Source organism: Arachis duranensis, chromosome 6 (genome assembly GCF_000817695.3).
Source record: "Arachis duranensis cultivar V14167 chromosome 6, aradu.V14167.gnm2.J7QH, whole genome shotgun sequence".
Lineage (NCBI taxonomy): Eukaryota > Viridiplantae > Streptophyta > Magnoliopsida > Fabales > Fabaceae > Arachis > Arachis duranensis.
Genome location: NC_029777.3, coordinates 105,289,860 through 105,300,084, shown reverse-complemented (window position 1 = coordinate 105,300,084; position 10,225 = coordinate 105,289,860). Strand labels below are relative to the sequence as shown.

General features: G+C 32.4%; 3 protein-coding genes across 3 annotated transcripts in view; all 3 read right to left on the bottom strand.

The window, feature by feature from the left end:
• Positions 1 to 640: 640 nt before the first annotated feature.
• On the bottom strand, positions 641 to 1,636 carry LOC107495409 (uncharacterized). Its single transcript, XM_016116559.1, has 2 exons — positions 1,532 to 1,636; positions 641 to 1,429 (listed from the first exon to the last, which is right to left on the bottom strand). The coding sequence occupies exons 1-2, from the start codon at positions 1,634 to 1,636 to the stop codon at positions 641 to 643; spliced, it is 894 nt and encodes a 297-aa protein (XP_015972045.1).
• A 439-nt stretch (positions 1,637 to 2,075) lies between these two features.
• Positions 2,076 to 3,203, bottom strand: LOC107495408 (uncharacterized). Its single transcript, XM_016116558.1, has 3 exons — positions 2,906 to 3,203; positions 2,513 to 2,851; positions 2,076 to 2,419 (listed from the first exon to the last, which is right to left on the bottom strand). The coding sequence occupies exons 1-3, from the start codon at positions 3,201 to 3,203 to the stop codon at positions 2,076 to 2,078; spliced, it is 981 nt and encodes a 326-aa protein (XP_015972044.1).
• Positions 3,204 to 4,980: 1,777 nt separating this feature from the next.
• LOC107495407 (uncharacterized) overlaps positions 4,981 to 10,225 on the bottom strand; it is a 10,063-nt gene continuing 4,818 nt past the window's right edge. The window contains exons 6-7 of the mRNA XM_016116557.3: positions 7,837 to 8,029; positions 4,981 to 5,156 (exon numbers count right to left, since the gene is read on the bottom strand). Coding sequence (XP_015972043.2) covers positions 4,981 to 5,156; positions 7,837 to 8,029 — 369 coding nt within the window. The remainder of the gene's footprint in view (positions 5,157 to 7,836; positions 8,030 to 10,225) is intronic.

The window sequence follows — 10,225 nt, the reverse complement described above, 5'->3', positions numbered from 1 at the left end:
CTTGAAGACTCGGAGGCAGAGGATTGTTGAGTCTCCCCCTTGTACCTTCTGGTGGTGGTGATTTTCCTTCTAATTGATTGTTGGCTATTTGGGGCCCGCCTGTGGGCCCCTTGTTTTTTAAACAATTTTATATTTTGTTTGTTGATGGTGGTTGGTTACTGACATTTTCTGGCTTCTTTTATGGTCGTAAACAAAATTTGCGCTTTAGGGTTGACCCTCTTTTTGGATAAGGGTTTGAGGTTTAATTGGTGTGTGCATGCTTTTTTGCAATTTTTCCTTTGCTAGGTTTTTTTCAAAAAATCCTTTTGATCTTTTTTGCTTATGGAAAAAACCTCTTATCTAGGCAGGTTGTGTTTTGCCTAAGTTGTTTTTGGATTTTTAAAGGCTTCACATAGCTTCTGCCTTTTGATGGCTTTCTTTTATCTCTTTTTGACATTCCTTACTTATTCAAATTTTCCTTATTTGAACTATTCGTAACTTAGGTTATTTTCGCAATGCATTTCCATTCTTCTCGGTTTGCCGACTTGTAGGTCGATTAATTCCCGATTAATACCTTAAAGTCGTCTAAGAATTTTATGCTTCCGTTTAAATATGTCACCGAACACAGAATTATTCCAATCCTTAATCCTGCTCTTGAAGTTCAATATGCCCTCAGCCCAGGAGTCCTGAACATTGCAAGACGCATCAACAGCATTCCCAAAATCAGGGTAAGTAATCCATGCCACAAGAAGCGGAAGGGTCGTCTCCCTCTATTTTGTGAGCTAACGGGAGAGAGTTGCAGGCAGATAGGAGAATGGTCTGATTTCAGCATGGGCATATGTTTTATAAAAGTCTCTGGGAAGGCAATTTGCCAGTCCAAGTTGCTTAAGCCCCTGTCTAACCTCTTTGCAAGATTGCCTTTCTTCCAAGTGTATGTCCAGCCTGTAAACCCCAAGTCAACCAGGCCACAAGTCGAAACACAATCCTGAAACTCTTTACAATCACTTTGATTACTGCTCAACTCCCCTCCACTTTTCTCATGGTTATGTAACATAGAATTAAAATCGCCCAACAAACACCAGGAGAGATTAACATTAGCAGCATAAGATTTAAAGGAGTGCCATAACAATCTTCTTGTCACCCGCTGGGGGCTACCATAGACAGCAGTAATAAGCCAGGGAGTTGAGTTATTACCAGAGACTCTTAGGTGCACGAATTGTGTATCATGCTCTAGCACATCCACGCTCCAAACAGAGGAATCCCAAAGACACCAAATTTCTCCAGCATGACCCACTGCATCCACTACGAATGATTTGTCAAAGTCCATCTTATCCCTAATTTGGTTACCTCGGGTACCACACACATGGGTTTCTAAGAGAAAGAACCAATTAGCTCCATACTCATGACGCAGATCACCGATAAGTGAAGGGAAGGCTTTATTGCCTACCCCCTGCAGTTCCAGCTAATGATGTTCATCATCAGAATTTGAGCGGGAGGAAAAGCCATACAGCCAGACTCACTTGCGGATACAGGCCCCCGACAGTGGACCCACCTGGTCCCGAGAGGATGATGCGTCCAAAATTTCACCACCACCGGCATCAACCATGGTGACATCAAGCTGTTTCACTTGGTTACCCCTGTGCTCTGCATTCCCCATGAGTGCATCTGGAAGTTACTATTGCTTATCGGGGTTAAAGAGCAATTTTTCTCTTACCACATGCCCCTCCCAATTTGTTCGAGTTTCCGTCACAGCATCGAGGGCTTCCCGTCGGTCTCACTCCATCCTTTTCATGTATTCATTGACAACCATTTCCATACCTTCAAACTCTAAATTTTTTTCCTTTCTTTTCACTGCTTTCATAGAGAATTCTGACCCTTTAGGATTAGTTGTAGAGGGCTCTGGAACTTTGAATTTGTTCTTACCATTGTTTTCTTTCCTACCCGGTTCGACCATGGTCTTTGAGGGGGAGGAGCAGATTTTCTTTGGTTCTGTGGGTTTTTCCAGTGCCCGGTTTGATGACCCTTTTTTGTAATTGGGTTTTACCGCTTACAACTTGGGCTTGGTTTAATTATGACCCATCTTTTTCTAATGTCTCCTAGCCCACTTTCAATTCATTCGCACTCTCCTGTACATTTCCCGGATTTTCTTCATGCAATATAGCAAATCGGGATCCCGAATTGGAATTATTTCCTTTTGGAGAGTTTCCTTCTTTAGTGCTATAGATAGTGATCGCGTCTTGATTGGCATGAGATTGCCTTTGTCCTATTTGGGGTTTCTTTCTATTATTGTATCTTTTTACCAACATCCAAGGCCCAAAGTCAGGGTTGGATTTTCCATTGCTATAATTGCGGTGATTTTGTGGATCTGTGGACCTTCCATTTTCATCTCCAACACTGTCGGCCGGCACCTCACCTTGCGGATTATCTCCGGCACGGTTTTCTTCCATATGGGCACCACTGTTAGCACTGTTTTCCATACATTTCTCTTATCTATGACCATATTTGCCGCAAGAGAAACAAATTTGGTACAAACCTTCATATTCAAGGTTTAGCTCACAGCCAAGCACAGATATTCGGGGCACTAGTTGTTTTGCCAGGTTGATCTCAACACATATACGGGCGAACTTTTTCCTCAAGTGGATTGAGGTAGTGTGGTCAACCTTGAGCATATGTCCCATGGTTGAGCCAACCCTCCAGAGAAATCGGTGGTTATAAAGCTCGATCGGAAGGTTTGGAATGCGAATCCAGGCGGCGATCTTTCTAACCTCTGTGGATCCGGTTAGGAAAAAAGGCCTCCATCTTTGCACGATGAGATAATGGCCGGCAGTCATCCAGGGACCTTCCATAAGCGCATGCGCGTAATCATCCTCATCTGAAAAATGAACCAAAAAATAGTCATGATTCATATCAATAACATGAATCTTACCTTTCTTCTCCCAATTTCTGTGGAGTCGTTGCTCCATGAACGCGAACGTGGCATGTTTACCCAGCACTTTGGCCAGGAGGGCATTCTTCCATGGTTTAGACCACTCTTCAAATTCCTCCTTAGATACAGAGATTGTGGGACAAGGGTTGAATGGTTTATCAACATTCTCTCGATCATCATCATCTCTATACCACTTATCCTCAGGGTTAGGGTCATCATCTTCCATGTCGAGCGAGGTGATATGGTCTTCTTCAATTCCAGGGCTAGTCAACAGTGTGTCCTTGTATGATCCCTTCATGGCTATGGACGTATTTTTCTCATGTGGGATAATTTTCATAATCTCTGATGGTTGATTAAGATCCACCTCTCCTCGAGTTTTGACTTTTTTGGTGCTTTTCTGTACTAGGTCGTCCTCTTAAGTAAAAATTCTAGCAGAGCTTTTTTCAGACATACTCATCTCTAATACACGTGATATTTAAGCTATTATTTTTTGTAATGGCTCATAGAGTAGACTAGTGCTCCAAAGATAAATTGAGCTTTAAAACACTACAAAATGCTTTAGTTTGATAAAAACAAAATTTGCATCATATATTAAAATATTTTATCATTTTATATGGGTGATTTTTTTTTTAAGTTAGGAGTAAGACTCAAATCCGCAACTTTTAAGTGAATATGAAAATATTATACTATTTGAGCTATACCTCGTTGGTTTACATAAATAATATTGAACAAATGAAAAAATAAGAAATAAATGAAATGTATAATTAAAGAGTTTAATATTAGACGTAATTAAGAGAGTCTTCTAAATTGTTGTCAATATTAAAGAGTAATTTGACTGTATATATAAAATTCATTTATATTATATTATATTAAAATTAAATTTATTAAAAATTACAAAGATTATTGCGACTAATTTCAAAATAAGAAAGAAAAAAATGATAAATGCATTACTTGCAATGATATGTAAAGTATAATAGGATTAGAAAAAAAAAATAATTCATATAAATAATATAAATGACTCTTTAAGCTAAGTAATAAATGTATATATGAGCCTTTGTTTTTTTTTTCAAGTTATTTTATGTTAGAAAAAAAAAACACTAATATTTTATGTTGTTGATATTAATCTGTATATATTTTTCAATCTCGTGTTTTAATTTATACTTCTTATTCTATCAAAGAAATGTATTTTACATGTAGTCAAACTAAAAATTTAAAATTTTACTTCATTATTACTTTTAAAGTAACTTTTACATAATAATAATAATAAGAGAAAATTCCATTCCCTTCTCCCACAAGATGTTAAAATGACACTTCCCTCCCCTCTATTTATAAAATGTACATTCCACCCTTATAACTTTTAAAATATCTTCTCTTTAATATATTTTAAATTTTTTGTGTTAACTAATGTTAACTTTATCCAGTTTTCAAAAAAAAAATGAATTATTTTTTTTACAAAAATACCCTTAAACAAAAATTTTATTTTTTTGTCATTAAATTTTGTTATCAAAATATTATTAATATTGAAAAATAATCTTACTAAGAGTTTTTAAATATGAAAATAATATATATTGATATCGAAAAATTAATAGTAAAATATAAAAAAATATTAACAAAAATTTTGGTAAAATCATAATTTAATAATTAAAAAATTATTGAAGGATATTTTAAAAAAATAATTTAATTATTAAATTTTTTTAAAAATATTTTGATAAAATTAAAATTTAATCAATAAAAAAATATTAAAGAGTATTTTAGTAAGCAAAATTTAATGACAAAAAAATAAAATTTTTGCTAAAGGATATTTTTATAAAAAATAATTTATTTTTCTTGAAAAATAAATAAAGTTAACATTAGTTAACACAAAAAAATTTAAAATGGATTAAAGAAAAGGTTTTCTAAAAGTTATAAGGAAGAAAAATATACATTTTATAAATAGAGGAGAAGAGAATGCCATTTTAGCATCTCGTAAAGGAATGGAGTGAAATTTTCTCTAATAATAATAATATCCATCACTAAGAAGTAAAAGAGTGCTTCACAGCATATTTGGGTACGAAGAATTATCAGGAAAAACAGGATCAAATGGTGAATAACCAGAAACAATCTTCAACCATCGCCATAACACCAGAGGCAGCAACATTAACACCTTGGTAATCTTTCGCCTTCAACATTTTCTTAGGGTATTCCACTTGGCCTAATGCGCCTTTGTTGGAATTGAAATGCGTCAAACACAATTCGTAATGATCCTTCGCATCTGAATCAGTTGAATTTCTTAACAGAGACTTAATAAGACTAATTGTGTTTGTAACATTGGACCGAACAACAGTACAACACCAATGGTGTAATTTGCAAGGGCAATTACTAATTAGATCTGCACAGTTTGTACTACCGGATTGTGTTGCAAATTTTGTTCACTTCAACAATTTTGTTGGTTGCATTTGAGGATTGAACAAATAAACGGAAGAGTAGCACCACTAGAGAAGAGAGTAGCGAAGGTTTGATATCCATAGTCATGTTGAAAAAGAAAAAATTACAGAGTATAATAATAGTAATACAAACTATTTGATTATTTTAGTTGAATTTGGATCCCCTAAATGTGATATTTTCACTTTAGAGAATAAAGTGAGATCTTCTACTTCTTTTATATTTTCTTTTGTCTCACTTATAAAATAAATGGTAATAGATCATACTTTATGGGGCTGATTTGTTGGTCCCAACTATCTTTAGGACTAATATTAGTCCTTTAGTCTAATTTTTAATTTAAAATGTTAGATCATTTTAATATTATATCTAATGGTGTAGATTAAATACAAATTTATATATTTAATTTTATTAAATACTCCCTAATATTTAATGTTTTTACAAATAAACATTTTCATCTTTCTCTTATTATTTTTTTTGCATATGGGTCTCTTCTTCTTCTTATTTTCTTCTTCTTTTTCTTATTCACCATTGCAATGAACCCTTTTTCACCACTGCAATGAACCCCGGCACTAACAGTAACTATCAGGGTCTAGATTTGTCTTCTTCTTATTATTTGTTTTACAGATAGGGTCTTTTCTTCTTTTTCTTCTGATTTTCTTCTTCTTCTTCTTCTCATTCACTATTGCAATGAACCCTTCTTCACTACTGCAATGAACCCTGGCACTAATAGCAACTACCAGGATCTGGATCGAGACTACCCACGAACGCATGCAACTGTCAGATCCTGGATCAAGATTATTCCGCACCCCTGCTCACCCCGCCACTAAAATTTGTGATGTTCTTTTTGTTCTGTATGGTTATCAACGTCGTGTGGTGTTTTTTGAGGAGGAGGTATTTTTCATCGAAGCTGCCTTATATACATACACAGAGACACACATTTCACACGTGAGACAAAAAAATAAAAAAAAAGAAACATGAAAAAAAGGAAAAAAGAAAAGATTGTTGATGAATTTTTTTTAATAGCTAATTGGTGTTAAAATACATTCATGAAAAGACTTATATCTCTTTAAAAAGAGTTACTTAATGATAATAACTGAATTTATTTAACAGGGTAAATGTGTATCATGTCAATTTTTACTTAATTTAATCTCAAATATGGTATATATTGTCCTATTTTATGCATCGAATAGCTTGTATTCACTCATAGATTTTGTTTGTATGCTTACGGAGAAAATGATCGTGAAACTAATGAAAAAAATAAAGCAAATAGAATCCTAGAAAGACTATTTATAGCTCAAAATATGTTCATACCACATAGAAAATAATGTTAGCACTATGGTTAGGACAACAATAAAAAAAAAATGATTTTACTAGAATTGATTTTACTAGAATTGAGTGAGAAAATTTGTATTAAAAATTTGAATGCCTCTGGAGATAGTTGTGATAAATATAACATGTGCTTGTATAATAAGAAAACTGTCAGAGTTCTTTCTAAAGAGTTCATTAATGAGAATAATCAAACCTCCTTATTTATGAGTGAAGGGTCTCTTATATGGTAACTGAGTTGATTTTAATAGTTAATTCATGTCTTCATGAAAAGTCCTAGAAATATCCCTGATTATTTTTAAATTTAGCTTATAAAAAAATATAGAGTTGGTTTAAACTTACGAAATGGCTCAAATATAATGAAGATAACATATATTAGTTCAAATAAGTAATACACATGCATATATACATTAAGTCAAGTTATGAGCCAACCGGTTAAATTAGTATTTATTCAAGTTCCACTTACTAATATATGGATCCAATTTCTTAAACTATTAATGAGTTTAGTTCAAATGAGTTCACAGAGGCAGTTCCATTAAATCAAACTTATGAGTTAGCCAAACTTGTTAGAATAAATGTGTTAAAGTAGTTTTATATTTTATAGTAGAGTAAAATATTTTTTACATATGTGAGTGCATGTGAATTTTTTAATGGATTAATTTATGCAAAACCACACTGAATCTAAATTTACGAGTTTAATGTAAAATGACCCACACTTAACTATCCGCTGTAGATTTATGTGCCAATTAAGGAAGAAGGTGACCACTGGTATCTTATGGTCATTAGCTTATTGGATGGAAAATTATATCAGTTTAATTCTAATCTAAATGACGATCAAGTTGAGTCAATACAAGAAATTATGAAATCCTTAGTGAGGTGTCCTTAATTCATTTCTTTATACACATGTAACATAATACATGAATCTTAACAATCTTGTCATGAATATAATTTTTAGGCTTTAAAATTATCAGATATGGTAACTTCTGGTCATTACCTAAAAGGTGACATTCTTGAAAGAAAAGATTTCATGAACTTTGATGTGAAAGAGACTAGGGGGTGCCCAAATGTCCTCAAAGGTACACATAATCGCAATACCCCTTTCGCATCAACTATGTGCTCATAATAGAGGCTTGTATATTCAGCTTTCTAGTTTTTGAGGTATCACAATGCCGCTCTAGCATCACCCAGGATATGCCTTCGTCTAGCAATCTCATTATACATATCCCTTAAGGTATAATTAACATTTTCATAACCACCTGCTTGATTAGCTAACATAGCATATATATGGCGTGTGCTAATGCTTGCATCTTTCATGTTGTTCATTTGACTAGCATCAGCTTCTGCCATTTTTCTTTGTGTAGGAAGAAACCAACTAACCTATGATCAAGGCAATTATGATTGTGCGATTCAACAAACAAAGCCACTTGCCATCTTCCAGTGTAAGCCACAAAACGAACTACAAACCTAGCCAGGCAACCACAACGAGTCTCAGATTTTGGCTCTCTTTTTCTGTTTTTCATATTATAATATTTCTCTGGTCTAAATCCCTCATGAGAGCACACAAATAATTGCTTCACATATTCTCCTTTGCTATTTTTTCAAGTCTTACTTTTTCTAGCACCAAAACCAACAGATTACGCATAATGGTTATAGAAATCAAATGCTATCTGAAGATTAGGAAAATGAAAACATTCCATCTCATGAGCACCTATGTTCAGAAAATTAACCATGGCAATATTTTCAATATCTTCTATTCGATATAATTCATCCACCTCATGTAAAAAATCGTTCTCATCAAACATTGCTTGAAATTTTTACTCCCCTAAATCCTCAGAATTCACAGCTTCCTGCTCAATTTCATCTTGATACATTCCTTAAAATTTCTCTGTATCATCTGACTCTTCTATCATCTCATCAAAGAATACTATTTCTTCCATTTTATCATTCACTTCAAGATCCTATTTAGCAATTTTATTTGTAACCGGAAAAACATAAAACAAATAGTATTCTAATAAATCAAAGTGCAGAGACCACTAACATAAAAATAATAGCATTGTTCTAGTTCTATATTTTTTTTAACTTATTAAATTCTAAAATAAGTAAAATAGAAGAAAGCGTTGAAAATGTAGAAAACAATCTCCCTTATGCTATCAAACTCAATATCGATTAAAAAACAAAAAGAAGAAGAAAAATCAATGTCCAAGCAAAAAATATCGACAACTATGTACAAGAAACGGATTTAAATTTATGAAAAAATTAACAGGAACCATTAATGTGGAAGGAAGAAGAAACTATGTGATAAAATACAATATTCATGGATTAGAGAGGACTTATCGGTGGTCGCACTTCTCTTGTGCCATTGTCGGAACCGCCATTACTGCCTCCATTATCAGGTGCGTGCTCCATACGAATCTTAAGAGGTTTTGGATTTTCTGGTGTTTTGTTAAATTAGTCATTAATATAATTTTAATTGGCCCAATAAAAAAATAGGAATATGATGATAAATGATTAATATTGGGTTATTCTTGTAATAAATAAGAGATATAGTACTGATATTATAATAATAGACTAAGAGTATTTTTGCAAAAAAAATACAATTGTGTTAGACAAACATTAAGAGGAACCAACGTAAATACCACCATACTTTACTTTTTAAAATAAAATTTAAAATTTAGAACAAATCCATTTTAGTTTGATCATATGTATATATCAATATGATTTATAAACAAAAAAAAAATTGAAGAGATAACACTATAGATTACTACTAATAAGGAGAATGATTCCCGAAAAATTAATTAGAATTTTGGAATGAAATTACTCTCATCAAAGATTTATGTATTTACGATTTATTTTGAAACTTCAGGAGTAATAAGTGGCCACTTATGCTTTATGCGGACAACATTCTTTTGACCTTGACGGTGTAAATGCAATGTAAATATGTAATGAGTCTCCATGGAAATTGAAAAGTCATAATGACATATTAGGAGTCAAAGTTTTGATTAGTGGTCTTATATGAGTTATATCCCATGAGATAAATTGAAGAATATATATTATTGACCTGTTAGTTTGTCGTCTAATATTATGTCATATGGTAGATAATAACATTTTTTGTAAGAAATTAAGTCAATTTACGAAAGAAAAAATAAATTCTCTAATGACTGATTAAAACTGAAGGACTAACTTGATAAATTAAAAAATTGATAAACTAATTTTATTAGGAATTTGATTATATGGTAAAAACGGAAATATTAATATGCAAAATATAAATTAAGATTATATTATATGATGCATTAGAAAATAAAAGAGTGTAAATTTGAAAGGGCTTCTTGTAAGAGGTGTTGATAATTTTATAAACATAAACTATGTGGATATGTCTAAAATGAGCTCAATAATTATATGTTTATTGAGTGAATCACACCTATATAGGTCATTAGATTTTATTAGATGGAAATCAAAGGCTAATATAAAAGAAGAGTATAAATAGACTCTAATAAATATAAAATATCCTAATACATAAATAAATGCTTTAAATGACAATACTTTAATATACAATATTTTAACGGCAACAGAATT

Excerpts from the sequence above, each read along its gene's own strand:
- LOC107495409 (XM_016116559.1), bottom strand. The coding sequence starts at position 1,636 with ATGGGGAATGCAGAGCACAGGGGTAACCAAGTGAAACAGCTTGATGTC. Across the intron at positions 1,430-1,531 it reads CATCATCCTCTCGGGACCAG|GGGGTAGGCAATAAAGCCTT; the intron begins GTGGGTCCACTG and ends CTGGAACTGCAG.
- LOC107495408 (XM_016116558.1), bottom strand. The coding sequence starts at position 3,203 with ATGAAGGGATCATACAAGGACACACTGTTGACTAGCCCTGGAATTGAA. Across the intron at positions 2,852-2,905 it reads CAGAAATTGGGAGAAGAAAG|ATGAGGATGATTACGCGCAT; the intron begins GTAAGATTCATG and ends TTCATTTTTCAG. Across the intron at positions 2,420-2,512 it reads GCTAAACCTTGAATATGAAG|AAAACCGTGCCGGAGATAAT; the intron begins GTTTGTACCAAA and ends CCCATATGGAAG.